The following is a 27,974-nucleotide window of genomic DNA, read 5'->3' on the forward strand; positions in this document are numbered from 1 at the left end:
CAGTTTTTAATAAGATGTTTTGAATGTTTCTCCAGAGACATGGCCGTATCAAAAACAACTCCCAAACTCCTGAGACTGGGCTGAACAGACGAACCTAAGTCACAAATGTGTTTCTTTATCTGAGGGATGCTCTGCTCAGGGGCAATGATTAAAGTTTCAGTCTTAGCTGAATTCAACATTAAAAAGTTGTCATTTAGCCACTGCTTAATCCTACTCAGACAGTTCATTAAAGATGATAATTTAAATAACTCAGTGGGCTTAAAGGAGCAATATAACTGAATGTCATCTGCATACAGGTGATAAGAGACATCTTGAAACTGGCTTATAATCTGTCCTAAAGGAAGCATATATAGAAGGAAAAGAATCGGGTCCCAGGACAGAACCCTGCGGAACACCACTCAATAAACCTGCAGTGTCTGACATGTTCTGATTTATATAAACACTAAAACTTCTACCAGTAAGGTAAGATGAAAACCATTTCAGAGCTGATCCAGATATCCCTAATAGTGCCTGTAGTCTATTAAGCATAATATTGTGGTCAATGGTGTCAAAGGCAGATGTAAGATCCAGCAAAACTAACACTGTATGCTTCCCAGAATCAGCAGACATCAAAATATCGCTTGAAACTTTCACCAGTGCAGTTTCCGTAGAATGTTTTTTACGAAAACCTGACTGATATTTATCAAAAATATCGTTATTTCATTTATTCAAAAATATCATTTATTCACCCTCATGCCATCCCAGATATGAATGACTTTCTTCTGCTGAACACAAAAACAATGATCTTTAGAAGAATGTCGCAGCTCTGTAGGTCCATACAAAGCAAGTGAATGGTGGCCAGAACTTTGAAGGTCCAAAAAGCACATAAAGGCAGCATAAAAGTAATCTATACGACTCCAGTTGTTAAACTCGTATCTTTAGACGCGATGTGATAAGTGTGGGTATATTTAAGTCCTTTTTTACTATACATTATTCTCACTTCCCAGTAAGTGGCAATAAGCGCAAAGAATGCGAGTTGCCAAATACAAAAGAAAAAGTGAAGATGTGGAGATTTATAGGGAAAAAAGACTTAAATATTGATTGTTTTTTTCACCCACAACGATCATATTGCTTCTGAATATATGGATGTAACTACTGGAGTCATATGGATTACTTTTATGCTGCCTTTATGTGCTTTGTGGACCTTCAAAGATATGGCCACCATTCACTTGTATTGTACGGGCCTACACAGCAGAGATATTTTTCTTAAAATCTTCATTTGTGTTCTGCAGAAGAAAAAAAGTCATACACATCTGGGATGGCATGAGGGTGAGTACACGATGAGAGAAGTTTCATTTTGGGGTGAACTATCCCTTTAATGTTTTAGATGCCATCAATAGGTTGATATTGATCATTTTATTATCTATCCAAATGTACAAACATACCAGCTAGAACTACAGTTTTCATACAAATATCTACAAATACTAATGAGATCACATCACAGCCAAATAACAATCACATTTCCTTCAAAAAATTAAATATTTTGTGTCTGCATTTAAACAGAAAGTACTTCTTGTTGTTTCATTGCACTGAGCAGTTTGGCACCACATGAGCATAGCTAACCACTTCTATACAAACATTGTTGTCGGCTCCACTCTGATTATTAAACTGAAATTACAAAGCAGTCTTTTCATGGCGAAATGAGGAAACAAAACTGGACCAAACCAAAATAATTGTTCTTACTGGTTCCAGACCCACAACTTTGCACAATGAAACAGCAACTGTTGACGGCTAACCACAGAGGAAGCGATGAAACACAATTTGCACGTGTAGGCTGTTGGATATTTAGGGGTATTTGAGCGTCTGTTATGGAGCAGTATCAGAGACAACGTTGATGCGCTGTGGGGTCCTGTTGTTTGAAGGTCAGGACAACCTCTTTACTGTGTGCAACTGTCCATGTTTTTGCTGCATAAGAATGAGGTGTGAAGTCGCCATTGGGGGCATATGGAGAGATACTGCTGGAGGGGTACTGGTGGCATCACAGAACCTGAGATAAAAAAAGCATTTGGACAGTTATAGCCACAGTTACATTTTGTACAAGTTAGTTCTGGTTGGAAAGGCGTTACAATAGGGCTGATATAAGGCCCTACAGCACTGAGACGCTTTACTATTTGTATCACTCTGCTTCAACAGGATCACAAGGAAAGTCGGCTTATTGTTTCCGAGAGTTCCGGTACCCTAGGATCGGCCACATTATGCTAACTCACTGACAAGCACCAACTCCTATCAGACATTTTTGCATTTGCTCCAGAATGTTTACTTTCCCTGTGGCATGACCTAAAGTGCAATGCATCAGCAGCGAGGGAGACCTGGGTTCGGGTCCCGCATTGAAACCAGGAAGTAATCGCATTCGCATGATCAGTGACGATCAGTGTAATTCGGAGATTACATTTCCCGCTATAATATACCATTTCTAATCCACAGATGGTTAGGTTTGGGGGATCGGTTTGGGGTGTATCATCCTGTACAGCTCAAAACAATTAGCTTCATAACTCGCATTGGACCTCTGGACATTTCACCCATAAAATAGCTCACACGTGCCCAAACACTCAACAACACTTGCTGCTTTGGCCACTTGGGGCAGTGTTTTAAATTTCGGTAAGCAAAGACCGATTTTTGCTAAAGAAAAGCCAACCTATTGTTTCTGATTTCACTTTGAGATCAGTCTGTTCGCTTCTCTGTTTTCGCAGCTTTTCAAATAGTGCCGTGGATTCTGATTCGTCATTTATTTCGATTTATTTCATGATATATTTAGTGACTGTTTCCGCATTTGCATCTTCACGCCAGTAGACGGCGACAAATGAGCATGTTTTATGTTACGAGTGAACTGTTCACCACAAAACCAAAATAATGAATGCGAATAAGTCATTCACTCAAAAGATTTGTTAAAAACACTGGTTTGTTTACAAATGAACATTATGAATGCAGTGAGGAGATTTGCACTTGTTGCTTTGGCTTCTTTTAGAAATATATTTACTGGTGGAAATGAAATGAACAAACTAACTGGCTGATTTTTGTAGAGTAAGTTATTTAATATAATTTTCTTGTTTGTTATTATGTATCAACAAAAAAACAATGAACAATATATTTTTTCAGCATTTATTAATCTTTGTTAATGTTAATCTATAAAAATACGATTGTTCATTGTTAGTTCCTAACATATTAACTAATGTTAACATATGCAAACATTTATTTAAAAAATATATTAATATATGCTGAAATTAACATTTAACCAAGACCAATATGTGCTTTAAAAGTTGCTGCCTTCATGTGCAGTCAGAACTACCCTACATCCCACTTCTGAAGTGGTAATTACAAGTGCTTTGTTGTCAGAAAGAACAGGAAACATGGACGACAACATGTTAATTTGTGGATATTTCTTAAGGAACTTTAAATAAATGTTGATACCATAATACATATAACTAGTGATGTCATAACATATTGATATATCAATTATTGATCTGCACGATTTTTGAGGCATTGATATATTAAAATTAGCCAACATTAAAGTTAGAAGTTTATTTTGCGTGCTTTCCAATTCACTCAGTTGGCCTCTGTTTAACAGTCTAGTGTAATAGCATTGGGAGACCACAAGAGGGTGATATAACATTTACTGAAGCACACGCACACACATGACGAGCTGAAGTGGCACAGGTGATGGCAGTCCAAAATGCGTTGTGCATGGATCGCGGCGAGTAGCATGAGCCTCCACATGCTGTGAGTCTCCGCTGTGTCATGCACAACAAGCCACGTGATAAGATCTTTAATTACAAAACCACACCACCCACAAACAAAGGGTAGTGAACATTACAGAAAATATAATGTCTTTTTAAATGATTGCAGTCTAGAGACAGTTTATGGTAAAGATCAATTAACTCACCCCTTCCAAGAACATATTATCCTGCTTTTGTATCCACCAGCTGCATTTGTACATTAACAGGCATGGCCTCTCCTCCATACCCGCCCTTTGACTGCATTTGATTCTGAATTGAGTTCACCTGGACACAGTTCATAGGATTATAACAAAATCAGATCAAAGTACATTAACGCCACCTCTTATACAGACATTGTTGTCGGCTCCACACTGATTATTAAACTTCAAAAATTCAAAACAAGTTATTAATGGCAAAACAATGCAAAAACAATTATAACAAAAATTTTAATGAATTATGAATCATTTTGCAATTTTTGGTTAAAGGATCCATATGCAGGTCAACACAGGATCCAATTCAGTACACAGAACGCTCAATCTCTGAATCAATAACAAACTAAATCAAGAGGTGTCTAAAGATTCACACCCTTGGACTTAATTAGAATGAGATGATTCTGGACCAAACAAATCAGCATCAGCTGTACTTACAGAGTTCATGCCACTGAAGACATCTCCAGACCCTACGTGTGCCGTATGGACGAAATTGGTGGGCTTGCCGATCATACTCCGATCTATTCGTCGCCGCCTCTTCTGCAGAGAAACACAATCATAACTCAAGACACATCTAAACAAGTCATTATTCAAAACCTTTTGACGAAATATTCAAATTGTCCCTTTTCTTTCATATATTCATTTCCTGTGTACATTAAAATCAACGCTAACAAAAGGAGGAGGCGAGAACCGGCTTGACAATATAAATAATAGTTTAACAAAGAACTAAAACCAAAAGAGACAAACACACACATAGGAAGGACAGCTGCCCGTAAACACTCTCTCTCTCTGTCGCAGTCGGCCTTTATCCCTCTCGGAGGCTTGATTAGCCTGATTAGGGACCGGCCCGGGACCCGCCCTCCACCCTGTCACAATATACTTTTGTTTTCTTTCCTAAGATGGAAATAAATGAAATTTGACAAGAAAAGAAGTATATATAGTGTCAAATTTCAGCACTTTAAAAATCTGTAATTAATCACGATTAACTGCTGCATATTATACGATTACTCACAATGAACAATTTTTTGACTAACAACACAAATAATTGGTTCTTCTGTACAATTATTATGTTTTATTTCTTTGGGGAGGCTTTTGGACACATGGAGACATTTTTGTACACTAGGATAAATTATATTTGTGATGATATAACTTTTGATTGCTTTGTTGTATCAACACAAAAAGTTTCTCAGATCAAGATGTCATTATTGGGAACAAAACAAAAGCAGTTTTTCTGAGCCACCTTATTTACCCCCACAGATATCAAATGAAAAATAAGAAAAAAAGAAAAAATTTGGCTCAAAATGGTGATTATCCAGCAGTTTCTTAGGCTGAGAGTCTCAGAATGTATCATAATCTATATCGTTCAAATTTTGGGTATGCCACTAAAACAGGAAATCTTTAAAAAAAACTTCAAAGATTAAAGATTTAAGGACCATAAAGATTATTTTCAGGACTGTTACACATATTTTACCGCCCGGTCTCATTACTGTAATGTGTCTGCATGTTTTACTTTTACTATTCCCATTGTTTTCAATGATGATTCTCACATTATTTTCTCACACACAATATTTTTTAAACTGTATAACAGTACAGTATTTGTTCATCTTAATTTAAAATGAATGAAAATGAAAGGTAGTAGCCTACCGAGGGAGTATTAATATAATGTATAAATACAATTTAAATAAAATTGCCATAATATTGATTACCACAAAAATATATGTTGACCTGCCCCTCCTTTTCTTTTTAAAAAGACAAATCTGGGTTACAGTGAAACACTTACATTGGAAGTGAATGGAGCCAATCTGTAAACATTAAAATACTTACTATTTCAAAAGTATAGCCACAAGACATAAACAATATGCATGTTAACATGATTTTAGTGTGATAAAATCACTTACTAACCTTTTCTGTGTTACGTTATATGCAATTTTACAACTTTGTTGCCATGACGATGTGATGTCAACAAACCCTAAAATGTCTGTAAGAATTACGAATTAAACATCTTTACAGCTGAAATAATACATTATTTTAACAGAACAGTGAATGTAAGTGACTTTATAAAATTATAAGCTTCACATTTCTGCCTTTAACAGGGATGAGTCAAAATTATATTTTGTGTTAATCAACCTTATGCCAAAAATGATGTCAATTGAGCTTGAATTGAAACTGGAATATTCCTTTAACAATAAATAAGCTAGCTAAGAGCTATTTGCTAATTATGAGAAAGGTAGACTGCAAGTCAGCACCTTTGAAAATAACATTCATATTTACATTAGTTTCAGAGGGGGTTAACTCTGTCAAAACAAATGTATTCCATTTACTCACTTTATAAAGACACACTTTGGCAATACATGAATTAGCTTTGTACAGCCAAACATTTAACGATTCATAAAATCATTTAATCATAGCCAAAATGTAGGCCTAGTAAAGGGAAAATGCCTGCTTGGCTTCGGCTCATTTGCTTAACAGATTCCTAGTCAATCACTGCTCTCAATGAAACCTTTACCCTTCTGTTACTGTGTATCAAGTCAGACATTACATACGGCAGTTGCTATGGCAACTGGACTGTGATAAAGTAGGTGGCATTTCACAGCTCACTACATCTGCAATGATGAAACCTGTAGATATTCATCTGTACAAAACACTGTTCACTTCAGAGTAACAGTCTGTTTGAGCAAAGTGTTACAATTGCCATTTTTAGTAATTCATATTTAAAATATTACTGTACACATATAGCTGAAAAAAACAGCTACCTAGCGCGTTGCCAAGATGGACGCCAAGCCAACTGAATTGCCTCAAAAGGACTTTGTGTAATACATTGGGAACTACTCAGTTGAAAATGCTTCCAGTTTTATTTCCTCTAAATGCTGCATGTTCTGTAACATCAGAGTATCGCTTTCATTTTAATGACGTTGATTTAAGAACTGATAAATCAAAGTAATGACCTCAGGCAGATGTCCCAAAATCATTCCAAGCCATTTTTTTAACCTCAGATTTGGTACCAAATTGAGTGCACAGTCTGCCTCAAACATTACCTCAATAACAGGGGATTTACTGCACTGCCAAATCCCTATTTTAGTCAAGCCATAAAGTTGTGCTTGAGCTCATCATTAAAACAGTGTTTGCCTTCTTTGGGAAATGTGCACATGTGAATTGTACAGTGAAGCATTGTTCTGGTGTACATGTTTACAGAGAAGAGAACTGAGCTAATTGCCAACGTGAACAAGCACAAACCCTTCCGAAAAATATTTCCCCTTATCCAGCCAACATGATTACACAGGAAGTCGGCATGTTACTACCAAATGTTCCAGTACCCTGAAAAACGGGAGCCTCTGCCACGGGCAGTGCTTATCATTTCGGTAGGCACCGACTAATTTCGGCTGAAGAACTTTCGACCTGCTGTCGCCGAATTCACGGTGGGATCATTCTGTTCCAACATTCTCAATCTTGCAACAAATTGAGGTCTAGAACACAGTCACAGAACACAATAAATGGTATAAAATAAATGTTGATGTTGGAACATTCCAGTGCATCGAAACCAATGTGAAAGCAATGTTGTGGACGAGCGCTCTGAGTTTAGTGTCAGGAAGCAATAGCTCGATTCTCCATAACTATTCACAATTGATATAATGATACGGCGGAAAAATTTTCCACTGGTTGATGGCCGGATACTTTATCCTGGAATGGGACATGTGGTAATGTGGTAAATCTACTGCTATATTCTTGAGGAGACCATGTATGATAATTGCATTCTGTGTGGGATTTCTTTAGAACAGTCGTTAAATGTTGGAGCTTGACTTGACAGTAGGGTTGAAACATGAAACAACGTGATCTTGCAGAAGCATGTTTGTTCAAATTCTTCTTATTCAAATTCAGTCCCAGTGTGCTGAATTTCAGCCAAACACCACCATGCCGTGACAGTTCATTTGGCTGTTTTATTCTCTGTACTGTTAGGGTTAGGGTTCTTCTTTTGCACTTGTGCAGTGCATCGCGTGAAGGTGTGCACATGCGTTCAGCAGTAGTTCAATTTTTTTAATGTTGATGAGAAAGACTGTGTTGTAATACGAAGACAATAAATTGACAACTGCCACTTATGAGCTGCTGACATTTCACATGGTTCATACGTTTACTGCACGCAGTGTGATTGTTTGGTTTGTGAACAAATCAGTTTTTTTTAACAAATCTTTCAAGTGAACAAATCATACATAAGAGAAGACTCAGGGGTGCAGCCTTATGGGAAGAATTGCAAAGAAAAAGCCACTTTTGAAACAGAAAAACAAAACGAAAAGGTTAGATTGGGCAAAGAAACAGACACTGCACAACAGATAATTGGAAAAGAGTGGATTATGGATCTTAACCCCATTGAGCTTTTGTGGGATCACCTAGACTGTAAGGCATGTGAGAAGTGCCCGACAAGACATGAATAACTCATATATAATGATTCTAAGGTCGTTTTAAGCTATTCCTCCACCAACAAGAGTACATACGGGTCCGGCGTTGTGGGCTCGTGAACATGCTCACAACAGCACCGCTGCTGAATAGGGGCAACACTGTCCGGCGTGGTGGTTTAATCTGATTTACAAATGACTCTTTCAAACCAGTTCTTTTTAATGAGTGAATCTTTTTTCTTTTTTATTTTTTAGGTTACTGTGTTGTGTATTAAAGGCTTGTGATACTTAAACCAGGGCTCTTCAATTACTAAAAGAATAATGGACTCATTAAAAAACTGGAATCATTCTTGGGAATCAGAATTGGATTGAATTCCTTCCAATTCCCATCTCTACAGACCAGACCTTTTTTTTCACAGGAAAATCATTAAGTATTAAATCTTGTGTTGTTGTATTAACTGTTTTAATTGTTTTGTGTTGATCATGTTAGTTGGTGTCAGGCCAGCTTGTAGCCCTCTGGTTCTGTAAGCAGAAATCAATGCACTGGACACAACCTCATTACTGCGATTTCACAGCCCAGCTCTAAACAGCCAGTCAGCTGTAAGGAACAGCATGACAGAGAAAGGTCAGCCATTTAACCACTGGAGTTTTACACACCATTTTATTTACCATTTGAACTCATTAATAAAGTGAAGATTTAACAATCCATATACTGTAAACATTAAGGGTCTGTTCCAGAGCCTAGTGAGCTGCCTGTGGACAGCATTAAAAAGCATCATAGTCTTATTCCTGATGCAAAGGCAGTTCCATGCGATAATCAGCATGGTTACTCATCTAAGATGCCATTCAAATACACCAAATACACATGGACGTCAGCCGTGTCTTCCCGGTTGGATCAGAGGCAGTCCTCCAGCCCCATGCGGACTGAACAGCCCGGTGCGTTCTCGGAGAACAGAAGGGGTCTCCCCCGCCCCTGGCAGCGGTTCTCCCACACCAGGCGGTCGGCAGTGAGCCCCTTCCTGCTTGAGTATGGCGGTCTCAGACCCCGCCGTGTTTCAGTGGCTGGTAGGGTTCTCCTCCGCCCTTGGCAGCGGCCCTGACCCCTCGCGGTCGGCGGTCGTACAGCTCACCACGCGTCCCACCGAGAGTGAGAACCACATTATAGCGACCCCAAGCAGGTTACCCCATGTGACTCTACCCTACCTAGCAACTGGGCGGCCGTGGCTCAGGTGGTAGAGTGGGTTGGCTACTAATCGCAGGGTTGGCGGTTCGATTCCTGGCCCACATGACTCCACATGCCGAAGTGTCATTGGGCAAGACACTGAAACCCAAGTTGCTCCCAACGGCAAGCCAGCGCCTTGCATGGCTGCTCTGCCATCATTGGTGTGTGTGAATGGGTGAATGAGTCTCAGTGTAAAGCACTTTGAAAACCGCTACGGTTAAAAAGCGCTATATAAGTGCAGACCATTTACCATTTGGTTGCTTAGGAGACCTGGCTGGAGTCACTCAGCACACCCTAGATTCGAACTCACAACTCCAGTGGTGGTAGTCAGTGTCAACACTCCCTGAGCTACGCAGTTACATTGTTTAGGAACAAGGTTGACCTTAGTTAGAATGTAACACTCATCTCCAGACTTTAAATAAAACACCATAATTGAACACAAAACAGCATGGGTCACACTTAACACTCCACATTAGCCCAAATACCTTACCCGGGCCCACATAATTAATAATTCAGGCGCAAGAACCACTTCCTCATACACAGTTCAGCTAAAACAACAAATTGTTTGCCAAGTTGACTTTAAATAATTGACAAAAAGTCTATGCAAAACTCTAGATGTCAACTGACAACATTTACATTTGGTACATAACATGGGACTTTTAAGCCAAAAAAAGCCTGAAACACACTGGAGACTCCATCCATCCATCCATCCATCTTCAACCACTTATCCGAAGTCGGGTCGCGGGGGCAGCTGCTCCAGCAGGGGGCCCCAAACTTCCCTATCCCGAGCCACATTAACCAGCTCTGACTGGGGGACCCCGAGGCGTTCCCAGGCCAGTGTGGAGATGCAATCTCTCCACCTAATCCTGGGTCCCCGAGGCCTCCTCCCAGCTGGACGTGTCTGAAACACCTCCCTCTTATTTTTAAATTACAAAATGATAAAAAAAAACTATCTGCAACTATCAACAGATTTTTGCAGATAACCGATTGTTCCAAAAAGCAACTATTGGCACAGATTAATCTGTAAAAAGTTGATAGCAGGCACAACAACGCCGCTTCAACATGGGCTGCCATCTTGATCATTTTCGAATATCTCTGTTCTTCCTGTCCACAATACAACACAAAGACGCTGCTTTCAAATGTATTAACTTGGGAAAATCTTTGTTTTGCTGGACAAAATCACTGTTTGTGTGGATGGAAGAACAAAATGCAGCGAAATTAATGTGTTTTCTGAGCATAGGCAGCAGTTTCCGACATCATAGTTCGACACATTTTGGAAAAATCGTAAACATTTTTTTTATGTAATTAAAACAATCTATTTTACCCAATATTAGTGTGTTATGTATTTAAAAGCTTATCAGAGTTTCACAATGATAGTTTAGAAACTAACACCAAATTCTAATGAAATCAATTGTGAGTCGAGTCTCATGTGGGCTACACGTAAGGAGCCCTTAAAAGGCAGCTTCCTTTGTAGATCGCAGACAGCAAGGCAGCTCTCTAATGTAGGTTTTGTTCATCATGCTTTTAGGCTTAAAGTCAAAGGTCTCAGTTTAGTGAGGTGTGGATTAGCAGATTAGTAGATTCTCTCAGTCTGTAAGAAGGTTTCAACATTCACATCACAGGATTGATGACAGCTTGTAATTGGGACACACACACTCTTTGCTCTAGGGAAAATGTGACCTAATGTAATAAACAGCCATATTTCTAAACAACACACTGATTTAGGATCAGGGGATATCAATGCACAAAGAAGCAAGGCATCAATTTGCATCAGTAATTTAGTTGCCTTTATTGTAACATCCCAAGTTCAACAGAAACTAATGTTTTGCACTAATGCTATTATTCACAGTACTAAGAAAGTACTGAAATCTTACTGTGTGTAGAAGCAGTTGTAATGGTTGCTACAAGGTTATATATCACATATTTTTAAATCCATTTATGTACAATACCTACCTTTGCATTATATGATGGCATTTCATGAAATGTCAAAAAAGCCTTTATAAATACACTGGCGGTCAAAAGTTTGTAATAATGCACATATTTTGCTGTTTCGGAAGGAAATTTGTACTTTAATTCACCAAAGTGTCATTCAACTGATCGCAAAGTAATCACATAGACATTACTGATGTAAAAAAACAGCACCATATCTATTTGAAAAAAGAAATTTTTTATCAAATCTAGACAGCAGTCATCACTCCAACACCTTATCCTTGAGTAATCATGCTAAATTGTTAATTTGGTACTAGAAAACCACTTGCTATTATATCAAACACAGCTAAAAGATATTTGGTTTGTTAAATGAAGCTTAACATTGTCTTTGTGTTTGTTTTTGAGTTGCCACAGTGTGCAATAGATTTAAGCTTGACTTGGCATGTCTTAAGGTCAATATTAGGTCAAAAATGGCAAAACCGCTTTCTCTACAAATTCATCAGTCGATCATTGTTTTGAGGAATGAAGGCTACACAATGCCTGAAATTGCAAAATATTCACTACACTACAGTCTTCAAGGACAAAGGACAACTGTCTCTAACAAGGACAGAAAGAGATGTGGAAGGTCAGATGTACAACTAAGCAAGAGGTTAAGTACACCAGAGTCTCTAGTTTGAGAAATAGACGCCTCACATGTCCTCAGCTGACAGCTTCATTGAATTCTACCTGCTAAACACCAGTTTCATGTACAACAGTAAAGAGAAGACTCAGGGGCGCAGGCCTTATGGGAAGAATTGCAAAGAACAACAGTTCAAGAAAATATTTAGTCTTTCTTTAAAGAGAAGAGAACAGAAGGTAAGATGCTATGTCGAGTGTACAGAACATGTACATGTTTTAAACTCCCATAAATGCTTTTGTGCGTAGAACAACTTTTTTACACTACTGTTTAAGCATCCTTCATGGCTGTTTACATTATCACAAAAAATCACAGATCAGATATAGTAGCACACGTGTAAATGGCAAAAACCACAGGAGAATTGATTTCATCCATTCTGAGCCACTTCCAAATGTGGTTTTAAATCAGATACATATCCGATATCTGGACACCTGACCCACATCTAAACACGTTTATCCGATTCCCCCTGGCTTTTCTTAACTGCATGTCCTGATGAAGCAGACTCAAAGCTTCTCTTGTTGAGGTTGAAATTTTGAACCCACTCTCTGTCATCAAACATTTGGACTTGGTCCCACCACTCCTGACTCCTATTTGGAAGGGATTAGTTCTATTTTGGGACATGGGGTACTGTAATTATTTCCTACCAGAGCTTCTCAATAATTTTAATCCTGTGCGAATTGGTAATATCAGCCATTTTCCCAGACTTTTTCAGTAAATATTACAGCGTGTTTACCTACTATATCATGGCCTGTAAAAATAACCCCTGGTAATATGAATCCAGTGCGAATTGACATGTTCATAAAAAGTCCATATATCTGAACTATCCAGCACTTGAGCCCTTTAAAATTGTAATATTTGCCCATGTAAAGAGAAACTAGCAGTTTTTGATTATCATTTGAGCAGAGTGAGTGCGAGAAATTGTATTGAGCCCTGTGTTTCATAACATAAATGAACATAATATGAAGGGATTGTCCATATTTTTAATTTAAGAGTGCAATACCAGATTACAGAGTTGTTGGAGGGTTATCACCAGTTCTGTTGTATTTAACCAGATATTCCAATACATTTTTTCTAATAATCACAGATAGAGTATATATACTACAATGACTCTTAGAAGCTTATAATGTCATCTGAGGCTCATTCAGTTATCACAGTTAATATGCATGTATGCTCATGTTTAATATTTCATGATAATTAAGTGTGTAAATTCAATAGACACACCCATGTCTGCTATTTTTACAGACATCGCTTATCCCGTGTGAATTGATGGTAAATATTACAGACGTCTGCAGTAATAACTACTTTACATGGCAGCAGTGAAAAGTCTCTTCACCTTTTTTGCCGATTTAATTGCAATCGCGTGCAGTTTTGCCTACTTTTGAAAATACGATCAAAAGATCGGATCTGTGCATTAAGATTTGCAGTGTAAAAGTAGCCATATAAACAGCCCAAACCTCCGTTACTAGTTCAGTTATTGTAGTAGAAAAAATGCGTGTCCGTGATATTGGGGGAGCGATCTAGAAAAAAAACTTTCATGATCATAACGTGGATTCTTTTCACAAAATTCATCACAAAATACAATAACAGAGGGTAACTGGTGCATATTATGATTATGTGTCTGAAGTGTCAATGTAGTGATGCTCATTTTGGTCCAGATATATTAAATTAAAAATACAAAGAAATCCAATTCACACTAACCATTTGCTTGAATGTTTTTAATTTAATATAAAGTATAAAGTCATATTGATATTTTTAAAAAACATCTGATATTTAGGATACGTCTTCATTAATCCGGATACATTTGAAAACTGCGTTTTCATTTCAAAACGCTCTCCGTCCACACTAACGTTTTCAAGCGTTTTCCAAAAGTTGCTCGTCCACACTGAAACGTATTAAAATTTTAAAATTGTGTCACTGCTCATGCGGAAAATCCATGTACGGTCTGAAACGCAATTGTCCTCGTGTTCAGTCGCCGGACACCAATTCCGAGTAAACTTCCCTTCGCCTTTGAAGGAATGCAATGTGAAGGTTGTACAAAGTGACATTTCTTTTTTAACAACGCTATCAAAGTGAGTATCTTGCTTGTTTTGGTTGGATAGATCACATGAATAAAAGCGCGTCATCGTTTTCCAAAGCATCCGTTTTCACAGTCCACACTACAACGTGAAAACAGCGTTTTCAAAAAGCTCCATTTTCATGGACAAAAACGCCATCTCATACATTACATTTACATTTATGCATTTGGCAGACGCTTTTATCCAAAGCGACATACAGTGCACTTATTACAGGGACAATCCCCCCGGAGCAACCTGGAGTTAAGGGCCTTGCTCAAGGGCCCAACAGTGGCATCTTGGTGGTGCTGGGGCTTGAACCCCCAACCTTCTGGTCAGTAACCCTGAGCCTCAACCACTGAGCCACCACTGCTCCATCTCAGTGTGGACTGAAGGCCAAAACGGAGAGAAAAAAATGTGTTTTCAAATGAAAACGTATTAGTGGGGACTAGGCCTTATTCTCACATTTTTATGAAAAGGTACATTTTGTTCATGTGATGTAACCCTGAGAAACATTCTTGATATTTTTGACTCAAAAATGCATAATATTTATAAAAATATAAAAGAAAAACTTTTTGAAAACTTTTTGGAAATGAATGATTAAGTTGTTAATACTCTCATGTATTCAAGTATTATAAATACTAAATATAATATAATAAATACTATGAAGTATTTTAATACTGTTTTACTTGATGGTTACACCACATGACAATTGTAAAGTTAAAATCTTTTGTAGAAAACGCTATAAAGGTTTTTCAAAAATTTATGAAACCAATTTGGAGACAAAGATTACATTTCTGAGAACATGACAAGTGTTTTAAACTAGATTTTTTAAAGATTTCACATTTTAACACCTTGGAACACCTTATTTGTCAGTGACCCATAAGTATCGACCACTGCCCTTAAGGTCACACAGGTGTCCAAGCAGAGTTCCACTAACATCTGGCAACCATAAGGGTCACAATATTTTCTGTCTTCATTTTTAACAGCATATCTATTGTTTGATCATTTAAAACCTTATATATATATATATATATATATATATATATATATATATATATATATATATATAAAGGTTTTAAATGATCAAACAATAGATATGCTGTTAAAAATGAAGACAGAATATATATATATATATAACATTTGCTCAAAACATTTGATAAATTCATATATTTTAAAGTGTGTCTTTTAAGGTTTTAGGGTGGCGAAAATATTATATTGCATTGTTCATTACACAATTTGTGGCAGTTTCGAGGTGAAATGTCCACTGTGCGACACTAAAAGTGAGTTAAAGGTTATAAGTTTAATGCTGTTTCGAGATTTAAATGAACAAAATCGACGTCCCTACACTAAATCTTAATCCTAACCTAACCAATAGTGTAAATAAAAAAAGCCAATATGAAATGAAACACAATTACTGAAGCAACCACGTAATTTTGAGGAACATCTATGACAATTTCGGCTCACATGTCGACTTGCGTGCTCATACCCCCTGTCCTTTGAATCACAATTGCACCCCTCTATCACTGGGGTCAGCAACCTATGGCACATGTGCCACCACTGGCATGGAGAGAGGTCATCATTGGCACACGAGAGAGAGAAGTATTTTATTTTTATGAAGTCCCCCACAACTGCATGCTGATATCGCAGCGCAGTGCAGTTTCCACCTTGCGTCGGTTGCATTGATATATTTCTTGTTTGAAACATCTGATGTAAATAAGAAGATACCACTATCAAAGTATGAGATTGTCAACCCAGCATACATGCTCCCTTATAAACAATGACTGTGACTCTCAAAACTACATGATTAAAAGGTCATGAAACCCCCTGTTTCAGCACAGTTGAATTCTCAACACATTTTTTTTAAATGCCAGCCAAAGTGGGCGTGGTCAGAAGCAGATTGGAGGGGAGAACAGGGGAGGGAACACAACAACTGCTTGACCCAGTCACTCAGCTTTATGATGCTAGTAAAAGCAGTTAACAGCATCAGAGATTCTTACAATTTTTACAAAAGCCTGAACTGTCCCTCTTTCAGAATCACAGGGAACCTAAATTTGCCACTCATTTTAATCTCTGGTCAGTCAAACTTCAAAAACTCCTCAGTGTTTTAACAATAACAATAAAGCTAAAAAGTGCGGCAAATTCATTGTGTGCTTTAGCCTCAAAAGGCTGAAAGTAGCAAATCGTTCAGATGGTGCAAAATAAAGAATCTCATCAAATATAGTCTGCTTCAGGGCAGAACTAAAAACCTGCTAGAATTGTAACAAAATTCTCCTCATCCAGTTATTTTTCTTTCAGTAGAAACTTACTGAATTTATTGAAACATTCCTCCTTACTCCATTTCCTACTGGTCAGCCAATATTAGTCATCCAACAACAAACACCTTTGAATAACAATATCCCCAAATTCCTTAACTTAGTGAGCTCCCTTACAAAAAAATCGTAACTAGATTCAAATTTGCTCGTTATTTCCTTTTGATTCGTCGCAAATGTTTGCAGCTCTTCGCCAGTAGTGGTGAACCTCCGGCAAACCTTTGGAACATTTTGAACATGGAACATTTTGCCACAAATCTCATTTGCATGTGAAAATTATCATGAACTCTCAATTTTAGTAAGGGTTGTTTATACTGTATTTGTTTTTATGGTTATTGCATCAAAGCATTAGCTTAGCAACATGCTACATCTTAAACCGCTAATGCTTGTCAAAACAAAAAAAATAAATATAATTCCAAATCTTATGTTAATGTGGTTTTACTTGAATTGTCTGTTTTTTTTTTAAATATCCTGATTTTATATTGTTATCAGCGTATTGTTCTACATGTACTGTAAACACACTAACCTCAAGGGCACAATTCATTCTTTAACCACCAATGAACTAATTTTAGAGGCACTGAAGTCTAACACTTCCAAATACCAAAATGCTTACCCTTCACGCAAACTGTATCCACTTTAAATTCCCCAACTGTCTAAAAAGTAAACATTTTTCTTCATTTAGGAGACTAAGGAGACAAATCCTGGCATAATGTGTTGTGGCATGTAATATCTCACAGGATGTGTGATGATTAAAAATGACTTAAGGGCAAAAGCATTCACATCCACACAGAGCAGATTTTCAGCCAAGGATAATACCCTCACACTCTCGCACAATGATTTCTAGATAGGCATACATCTGATGTGTGTTCAAACATATGTGCATTTACAACTATGTTCTTGAACACATACAACTACTTAAAATGCTACCCATGCTGCCTTCATGTGCTATCAGAATTATCCTACTTCCCAATTCTGAAGTGGTAATTACAATGACATCGTGTTCAAGTGATTTGTTGTCAGAAAGAACAGGAATCATGGACTATGCCAGGCTCATTCATACTGTACATATTTCTTGAAGAATTTTTATTTTGAAAGCATAACACATATTACTCTGTTAGCTTGCTGACAATAATGGAAATTTTCCATTATCAAACTATTTTCACGATGTAAAAAAGTACATGCATCAAATGCCCTTACAAAAAAAAATTATTTGACGTTGTGTTTATGTATTTCCTATTAAATAAGGAAGTTTGGACAGCACATACTGTATGGCAGCACACTTTATAAAAACAAAACAATAGCCTTTAGTTTACATCACAGTCATGAACCATGATTTGCTAATTTCTTTTGTTAGTTGTATAGCAGGTGTTATATTCTCATTCTAGAGAGCATTTCATTGGATACAATTGCCACACACCCCTGAGTGCAAGAATATTTTTGGTCCTTTTTTCCAGAAGATAAGTCCGTAAATTTGTAATGCATATATCTGCTAACAGTTCATTTTGTCAACTTTTAGGAGTACTTTAGTATATCAAGTCAAGTCAAGTGGTTTTTATTGTCGTTTCAACCATATACAGTTAGTACAGTACACAGCAAAACGAGACAACGTTCCTCCAGGACCATGGTGCTACATAAAAACAACAAAGGACCAACACAGGACCACATGAGACTACACAACGAAATAAAATACCTATATAAAATACCTATATATACCTATATAAAGTGCACGTGCAAACATGTGCAAAGTACGGGACAGAACAACAAATTACTGACAATGAACAGGACAATAGTGCAGCGCCGACCAGTACTCAGTAGTGCAAAAAGATGACAGTTTCTAAAAATGTAAACATAACATACTATGAGATAGTGTTCTATGCACATAGCAGTTATTGAGGTAGCAGACAGTTATAAAGTGACAGTAATTAAAGTGCAACTCAGGACACGTGTGTGTGTGTGTGTCAAACCAGTCTCTGAGTATTGAGGAGTCTGATGGCTTGGGGGAAGAAGCTGTTACACAGTCTGGCCGTGAGGGCCCGAATGCTTCGGTACCTCTTGCCAGACGGCAGGAGGGTAAAGAGTTTGTGTGAGGGGTGTGTGGGGTCATCCACAATGCTGGTTGCTTTGCGGATACAGTGTTTTTTGTAAATGTCTTTGATGGAGGGAAGAGAGACCCCAATGATCTTCTCAGCTGTCCTGAGAAGATGCAAGTCCCAAACCAGGCAGCTGATGCAGCTGCTCAGGATGCTCTCAATAGTCCCTCTATAGAATGTAGTGAGGATGGGGGGTGGGAGATGTGCTTTCCTCAGCCTTCGAAGAAAGTAGAGACGCTGCTGGGCTTTCTTGGTGATAGAGCTGGTGTTGAGGGACCAGGTGAGGTTCTCTGCCAGGTGAACACCAATGAATTTGGTGCTCTTGACGATCTCCACAGAGGAGCCGTCGATGTTCAGCGGAGTGTGTTCACCTTGTGCTCTCCTAAAGTCAACAACCATCTCTTTTGTTTTGTCGACATTCAGGGACAGGTTGTTGGCTCTACACCAGTTCGCCAGCCGCTGCACCTCCTCTCTGTATGCTGACTCGTCGTTCTTGCTGATGAGACCCACCACGGTCGTGTCATCGGCGAACTTGCCGATGTGGTTCGAGCTGTGCATTGCTGCACAGTCGTGAGTCAGCAGAGTGAACAGCAGTGGACTGAGCACACAGCCCTGGGGGACCCCAGTGCTCAGTGTGGTGGTGGTGGAGATGCTGTTCCCGATCCGGACTGACTGAGGTCTCCCAGTCAGGAAGTCCAGGATCCAGTTGCAGAGGGAGGTGTCCAGGCCCAGCAGGTTCAGCTTTCCAATCAGGTGCTGGGGAATGATTGTGTTGAATGCTGAGCTGAAATCTATGAACAGCATTCGAATGTATGAGTCCTTATTGTCTAGGTGGGTGAGGGCCAGATGGAGGGTTGTGGCGATGGCATCGTCCGTTGAACGGTTTGGACGATACGCAAACTGTAGTGGGTCTAGTGAGGGGGCAGCTGGGTCTTAATGTGCCTCATGACGAGCCTCTCGAAGCACTTCATGATGATGGGTGTAAGTGCGACGGGACGGTAGTCGTTGAGGCAGGACACTGAAGACTTCTTTGGCATGGGGATGATGGTGGTGGCCTTGAAGCACGTTGGAACGACGGCGCTGCTCAGAGAGATGTTGAAGATGTCGGTAAGAACATCTGCTAGCTGGTCTGCACATCCTCTGAGCACTCTGCCAGGAATGTTGTCTGGTCCAGCAGCCTTCCGTGGGTTGACTCTACGTAGAGTTTTCCTCACATCTGCCGTGGTAAGACAGAGCAACTGGTCGTTGGGAGGAGGGGTGGTCTTCCTCGCACCACGTCGTTCTGCACTTCAAACCGAGCGTAGAAGTCGTTCAGCGCATCCGGAAAGGAGGCATCTTTGTCACAGGCAACTGATGTTGTCCTGTAGTTGGTGATGGCCTGGATGCCCTGCCACATGCGCCGCGTGTCACCGCTGTCCTGGAAGTGACTGTGGATTCTCTGGGCGTGTGCGCGCTTTGCCTCTCTGATTGCCCGTGACAGTTTGGCCCTAGCTATTCTTAGGGCTGCCTTATCGCCTGCTCTGAAGGCGGAGTCTCGGGACCTCAGCAGCGTGCGCACCTCCGCAGTCATCCACGGCTTCTGGTTGGAGCGTGTGGTGATGGTCTTGGAGAAAGTGACATCATCAATGCACTTGCTGATGTAGCTGGTCACTGATGCTGTGTATTCCTCCAAGTTGGTAGAATCGCCATATGTTGCAGCGTCCCTGAACATGTGCCAGTCAGTACACTCAAAACAGTCCTGAAGAGCAGAGATGGCTCCTGCTGGCCAGGTTTTCACCTGCTTCTGAAGCGGTTTTGTGCGTCTGACGAGCGGTCTGTATGCTTTAATTAACATAACAGAGATGTGGTCTGAGTAGCCGAGGTGGGGGCGGGGCTCCGCCCGGTACGCGTCTGGGTTGTTTGTGTAAACAAGATCAAGCGCGTTCTCCCCTCTCGTTGCAAAGTCCACATACTGATGGAATTTAGGGAGCACTGTCTCGAGATTCACATGGTTGAAATCTCCGGCGACAATAAACAGTCCGTCAGGGTGAGAGTTCTGCAGTTCGCTTATAGCCCCATACAGTTCACAGAGCGCTTCCTTAGCGTTAGCGCTGGGGGGAATGTAAACTCCGGTAATGTAAACAGTGGTGAATTCCCGTGGTAGATAAAAAGGTCTGCATCTAACAGTCACAAGCTCCAACAGCGATGAACAGTAACTAGAGACTAGCATAGAGTTCTTGCACCATTCCGTGTTGATGTAAACACACAAGCCACCACCGCGAGTCTTACCGCAAAGAGCTGTATTTCTGTCGGCACGAAACGAGGTGAGCCCGTCTAGCTGAATGGCGGCATCCGGAACTCTGTCGCTGAGCCAAGTCTCCGTGAAAACAAAGACGCAGCAATCTCTAAACTCACACTGCATAGCCTGCTGGAGTCGGATATAGTCCAGTTTATTGTCCAGGGAGCAAACATTTGAGAGCAGGATAGACGGGAGAGCCGGCCGGCTAGGGTTTGTTTTTAGCCTAGCATGAACCCCCGCCCTCTTGCCGCGCTTCCGCTTTCTCGCACACCGCTTACGACGTCCTCTCCCCCAGCCACCGGCATCAGGCGATGCCGAGGACTGGAGGCCTGGTCTCAGCAGCAAGCCGAGTATGCGTAGCGCCTCCTGCAGGTCATCATGCAGCATGGTTTTTGCATGAGTCTTATATTTTAGTAGTGTCTGGCGATGGTAGACAGGAACACCGGTTGCTCCGATGTCCATGTGCTGCAAAAGTCGGGCTTTTTTAACAAAAATAGCACCATTGTGGATCCGGAGTGGCCGCTGCGTGCTACCGCGCCGCCATCTTGGATCATCTGTATATAGATGATCTCAACTCAAACAAACATAGAATAAAAGTCACAGAAGATGTGTTATCATTTATCATGAATGCAGCATGTCTAAAAACAAAATTGAAACGAAAAATCAATTGAAATCATCAGAGAACTTTTAATTTGTTAATGGTTATAATGGGAATTGAATTGGTTTTAATGGAAACTGTGAGTCTTAATAAGTAATGTGTGGGCTTCTAGTGGTGGCTGTGGTGGTGGGGGCTTGGTTGAGTGTGGCTTGTGAATGGAGAGCGAGATCAGGAGATGAGAATGGTAAGGATCATCACCAGGCAATAATTGTCTCTAACAGCTGTTTTTCATTGCAGTAGGAGTTGGAGACAGATTTAAGAGAGAGCCAGACACCAGTGAGGGAGAGTGAGCTACCATGCACCCAGAGAGGCTCATGTGCCTGTTTAAAGAGTGAAGTGCTAAAAAAGCAAGTTTTGTGTTAAAAATAAATATAATTTGTGTTGGAAGTTGCTGAATCCCACTTCCTCCTTGCACCCCATCACGACATTGGTTACACTAGTGCCGAAACCCAGGATTAGGGAGGAAGAACGCCGCCATGGATGCCTCACCTCAGGAGAATGTTTTCAAGACCCGTGCAGCATCCACCAGTCACAGCATCAGGTCCTCCTTGAGCTGTGTGCAAAACAGGAGCAGCGTTTACTGCACTCCTCCAGGCCCAAGTGGAGGGCCGACAGGTGCTCCAGAACTGCTAGAAGTGTGCTGCCGCTGTGACCCCGAACCCTGAGACCACCCCACCCCATGTTCTGCGAGTCAAGATGGGCCCCCAAGACATTCCGGAGAGCTTACTGAAGCTCTTTGAGTGGACGTCAAGTCCTGCAGATGGCCGAGCACCCAGTTGGAGGTCCGTTTAATACCACTGTTGTCCGGGGAAGCCCAACTCACCGTGCAGCATTTACCTCCTGGTATATGCAAACTTGAGGAAAGCCATCCTGCAATGGATTGGACGGACACCAAAGCAGTAGAGCCAATGCTTCCGCTCACTGACCATTGGTGAGCATGGCTGCCCATTTGCCTTTTCTCAGCAGCTCCGGGATGCCTGCCGGAGGTGGTTGCTGATCAACCTGACGTCGGGGCTGTGATCGACCAGGTGGTACTGGAGCATTTTGTTGCTTGACTTACAACGGCGGAGTGGGTCCAGTGCCACCGCCCAGCATTGCTCCAAACAGCCATCTAGCTGGCAGAGGACCACAAGGTGGCGTATTTGGATGCCGGCGAGCCCCGAGATTGTTCTTGCTCTCTCCCGTCTCTCCTCATTCCCCTTCTTTCCATCCTGTTCCTCCTCCCAGGAAAAGGGGGGTGCCCACTCCCAAACCGGCTTCGGAGACTGCGGAAATTTGTGCGGATGGGTCCCGTAACAAAGCGTCTCGTATAAGATTTGTTATGTGCTGGCTGGGGAGATGGAGTCTCGACTGGGGAGATGGAGTCTCGACTTCCCCAAACCTAAGAGGATTCACCAATGGGGCAACCCTTCAACCAAGTGAAAGTGATTGATGATCAACGTCATCGCACTTTCATATCCGTATTTTTCTATTATAAATGATTGGTTGTATCAAGTGATGCAGGATGCTTAGACAAAAGAGGATACAACCCTGACGGCTCATCATAACCCGATGGCGGGTCAATTAGGGTGAGAAAAAGCACAACAAATTTACCACCTCAACCACATAAAACCATGAATGTAGGTAGTCGCTGTGGCTTTGGCGACAGTGGTAATGGAGAGGGAGGAGCTCAGGCCAGAGGTGAACTTAAAAGCTAATCAAGGCACTCCGGGCACTTGCGGAGGCTACTTCTCACCGTTGCAAATAACAGACGTGACGGTTGCAAAGAGAATTAATGGATGTGTTCTCGCCCCTTCCCAATCGTACAAACCTCAAAAATCAGCCGAAAGCTTTTGGTGAGAGAGGCGAGGTACAGCACCGTTGAGAAGGTGTTTGGCCATCAAGTGGATGGTCCTCATCCTTCGGTATCACCTCTTGGGAAGGGCTTTCACCCTGTTTGGATCACGCCCCACTCCACGTGGATCACCCGTTGATATCTGGGTGGCTGGATGTTTCCCTGGCCGGGGCATGGTTGAGCGTCTGCTTGTGAATAGAGAGCGAGATCAGGAGATGAGAATGGTAAGGATCATCACCTGGCAATGATTGTCTATAAAAGCTGTTTGTCATTGCAGTGAGAGTTGGGAGACGGATTTAAAAGCAAACCAGACGCCAGTGAGGGAGAGAGAGCTACCACGTGCCGAGAGCGACTTGTGTGCCTGTTTAAAGAGTGAAGTGCTGAAAAAGCTAGTTTTGTGTTAAAACAAAATACCTTTTCTGTTGGATCTTGCTGACACCCGCTTCCTCCTTGCACCCCATCACAAACTTTGTTACAGTGGAATGTTATGTTTAGTGGATAGAGACCAATATATTTCAGTAATGGAAACCAATACAAACCAAATCCTTATGGAATATGGCCAAAACACACTACACTCATAATGATATTTGTAATGTAACTAGGTATGTCCTGATACCATTTTGTTTTTGAGAACAAGTATGAGTACAGATACTTTATTTTCGGTTTACTAATTTACTAATCGCTGATACCAATACCTGTTTTAGGGGCCAAGCATAGAAGGTGCTGTGGCACCTATTTTATCTGTTAGTATTTTTATTATTCCTTCCCAGTGGGAGTCTATGGCAGCCCATAGAACCGTAGATAGGTAAATTATGAAATCTGGCACACTGATAGGGGTGGTCATGAATAGCCCCCATAACAAATTTGGGGTCTCTAGAACATTCTCTGTAGCACCACTAACATGTTAAATCTTTACTATTCTTATGTGCATATCTTTTTACTGTTTGTCCAAGAGACAAAATTGTATTTTTGTCTGATTACCCTTCCTTGGTGATTCCAAAGGACCCCTTATATTAAAACTACACCCATTACAGTGGCCTCCATCTTGGATTATGCTATTTATAATTTTTTTTACTTCTGCTCCTTCAAACTTTGCCTGGTTTGTGTACAAAATCGCTCAAAATAATCTCCAGACTGAGCCACATAGAATTAATTATACAGAAGTTTAATATTTGTCATTGTTGAAAAGTTATGCAAACAAATAGTTAAGGTGGCTCTGAAATCAGATTTGAGGCTGTATCTTGGGAATGCTTTGTCCAATTGAAACTAAACTTGGTATGCTTCATGAGGGCCATGGTCTGAAGGCACATACAGATTGTTCTCGACAGCGCCACCTATGGGTCAAGAAATGTGAAAAATTGCTTTTTTGCCCTTAACTTTTTAACTGTATGTCCTAAAATCATGGGGTTGGTGTCTGTGCATTCCTTAGGTCATGCAGATTTCAACAATACCAGTTTTCCATATCGGCCATACTGCCTCTCCACCACTTAATAAAAATGATATATCTTTTAAATACATTGTCGGATTTCAAAGAAAATTGGTATGCATCATCAAGTCCTGATGATGAACAAGCAGTTTGGAGATAGCACCACCTATAGTTCAAAAGATAACCTACAGTTTTGTGCTGACTCTAACCTCAGGATGTCTCTTTGCCATGCAGTGGACATGTGTGTGGCTCAGTGTTGAAGCACTGGTTTATTGTTTCAAGGGTTGTGGGTTCAACTCCAAACAGTTGAATGTAATTCTGTAAAAAGTATTGTAGTTATATTGATTTTTGTAATGTGCTTGCTGAATAGTATGTTCCTTTTGGTGGCTGTCAGCCCAGTGGAGCAGTGTTTATAACCATAAAATGTCAAACGGAAGGTTCCTGGTTTGATACTCACCTAAGTAATCATGCATTAGAAATGTGTTTGAGATTTTTGTATTGAGCTTACTGAATGCAGTGTGTGGTGCAGTGCACAGTAAATTATGAAATGGAAAGTCATGGGTTGGACAATGTGGTCTTTGGAATGTGCAGTGGTTGCCATGCTGGTGCTTGGCCCAGTAATTGTTGCTTGCAGCTATACGTTTTGATTCGTTTTTGTGATTTACATATCAACATTACACGTTTTAATCAAAATGGTGTCTAAATATCAAATTAATATTCAATATTCTAAATATCAAATGAATGGTGTCATATAATCAAAAGAAAATAGAGCAATCATCCATCCATCCATCCATCCATCGTCAACCGCTTATCCTGTGTACAGGGTCGCGGGGGGCTGGAGCCTATCCCAGCTAACATTGGGCGAAAGGCGGGGGACACCCTGGACAGGTCGCCAGTCCATCGCAGGGCATAGAGCAATCATTTTCAACATAATAATGTATTTACAATTAAGTGATTTTATACAGGACCCTCACATCACAACCCAAAATTCTGTCACATTTGGTCAAATAAAGAGCATCATAGATGTGCAAAATTGCTTAAATATAATACAATTAGTATTGATTTATTATGATGATTATTTGTATTATTATTATTAGTAGTAGTTGCAGTAAAGTGAACATTACATAACTACATAGTAGTGATTTATTTCTGTCGTACTTTTTTCCATTTAAATTGAGCTTTCATTTTGGCAGAAGCTTTTGTTGTGGAGTGAAGCCCTTTCTGTTTCTGTGTTTTTGAGGGTAGCTTCTCACCTCCGGAAAAGCAAGTCGCTGCGTGACCCAGTGTGCCTCGCGCTACAATGTGAATTAGTGCTCTGCTTGCTGTCATCTGTTACAAACAGAGCATGCAGTGCTCAAGATGGTGTTTTCTGCGTATGACCCAAAGAGCTCCAAAAGGTATGAGCAGTTGGTGTCAGCATAACACCAGCTCCACATATTCACTTTGAAGCGTGCAGCACATGCAAACTATATACTTATCTCATTAAATCACAACCTTTGCGGTTTAATAATTACACTAGGACATAATGCGATTTTAATTGATGTGCTGAATGTTTATGGAATGACATTTGTACGTCAGATGTTATTGGTTTTTGGTATTTAAGCATTTTTACACGTACAGTACGTGTATCTGACCCCATTTCTGATACCAATATCGGTATCAGGACATCCCTAGTGGAAACCATTCGAATTTCTATAGTTTTTTCATTAAGGGTACTTGCGTTGTGTATTAAACTGCGATCAGACATATTTTAGAATGCAACAACTCACAAAATCAAGCTTATGTAAGATATAAGCATTTGAGTTCACATACTTGCATATGTTGAGTATGTTTTGGGCCTAAGAGTGAGAAAGCTTAAAACCTTAACCAATATTATAAGCAGACAGGTAACAAGGATAGAACAACACAATGGTTCTGTTCCAAAAACCTAGTGAGCTGCCTCTGGAGGCAGCATTTTAAGGCATCAGAGGCACTTCCAATGCAAAGTTTGTTCCAAAAGTTTAATAACTAAATTATGCAACCTCATAAGATACCTCACATAAAGCCAAATTATGAAGATTTTAATACGTTTACATTCTGGATTAAAATGGCACAAATTCTAATGCTAATATGCTATCCCTTACGAAAATCTTGCCGCTAATTCTGCACTGATACATTTCACATGCAAATGAGCTTTTCAGAAAACTTACGGCAAATTGTCCATTGATGCCAAAGGTTTGCCACTGGTTCTGCCATGAATCAAATGCTTATTTGCATGTGAAAATAACGAGCGGCAAATTTGCTGCAAATTATAATTTGGGATATGTGCTAATAATATGCAATATTACAATTTGTTATTGTATTTTATTATTAATTTTGTGAATATAATCCATGTAAGATCACGAAAAAGGTTTTTATAATTGCTTTCTAACAAAGACATCAATACTACTGCAAAAATGGGTGTAAATGTTTGCAAATCTGCACTCCACTGTGGAAGAAATCAACCGGCACAAGACGCTGGCGTCAAAGTATGTGGAGCTCCGGGTCATGCTCAGCCATTGAGTGAGCCAATGGCAGTAAGAAGGTGTTTAACAACAAGCACAAATTTAGCTAGCTGTTTCGAACCACTGAAACAAACTCAAAAAAGGCTTATTTATGTACAGATTTAGTTCTAAATGTCACAGACGTCCTTTCTATGATTTCGCTAGACATATATTGCCGACTTGGGACAGCATCACATCACAGAGAAGGCTTGGTTTAAAAATAAATCCAAGATGGCAGACAAATTAAGAGAACTTTTGATTATAAATATACTTATTATTCATTTAACACTCAAAGGCATTGATAAAAATATTTCAAAACAACAGAATACTCAATATTATACCCAAAATTTGTGTATCTTGAAATCAATTATGAGTCGAAACTCTTGAGCGCTTTATGTGAGTTGAAACTATTTGATCTATGTAGAGCATTCAAAATCAGTCACTTATGGGGTTCCTTGTTGTTTAAGATCCTGAATCCACACTTATACCTTTTTTGACTTTCCTAATGTCATTTTGTTTTTCAAAGTATGCGGTAATGGAGGGCATTTTTTTTTGGTGAAGGAAATTGCCGATCTAAGAAGGACGAGAGGAGTAAACGTACAGAAATCAATTGCTAATCAAAAATGG

The 27,974-nt window shown here is 40.0% G+C and overlaps 1 protein-coding gene across 2 annotated transcripts in view; it reads right to left on the minus strand.

The window, feature by feature from the left end:
* Nucleotides 1-1,244: 1,244 nt before the first annotated feature.
* LOC127636826 (CDC42 small effector protein 2-like) overlaps nt 1,245-27,974 on the minus strand; it is a 47,143-nt gene continuing 20,413 nt past the window's right edge. For both annotated transcript variants that reach the window (XM_052117578.1, XM_052117579.1), the window contains exons 3-5: nt 4,400-4,501; nt 3,920-4,037; nt 1,245-2,026 (exon numbers count right to left, since the gene is read on the minus strand). In XM_052117578.1, the coding sequence (XP_051973538.1) occupies nt 3,936-4,037; nt 4,400-4,501 (204 nt within the window). In that variant the 3' untranslated portion in view covers nt 1,245-2,026; nt 3,920-3,935. The remainder of the gene's footprint in view (nt 2,027-3,919; nt 4,038-4,399; nt 4,502-27,974) is intronic.

The sequence above is a fragment of the Xyrauchen texanus genome, chromosome 44 (genome assembly GCF_025860055.1).
Source record: "Xyrauchen texanus isolate HMW12.3.18 chromosome 44, RBS_HiC_50CHRs, whole genome shotgun sequence".
NCBI classification, from domain to species: domain Eukaryota; kingdom Metazoa; phylum Chordata; class Actinopteri; order Cypriniformes; family Catostomidae; genus Xyrauchen; species Xyrauchen texanus.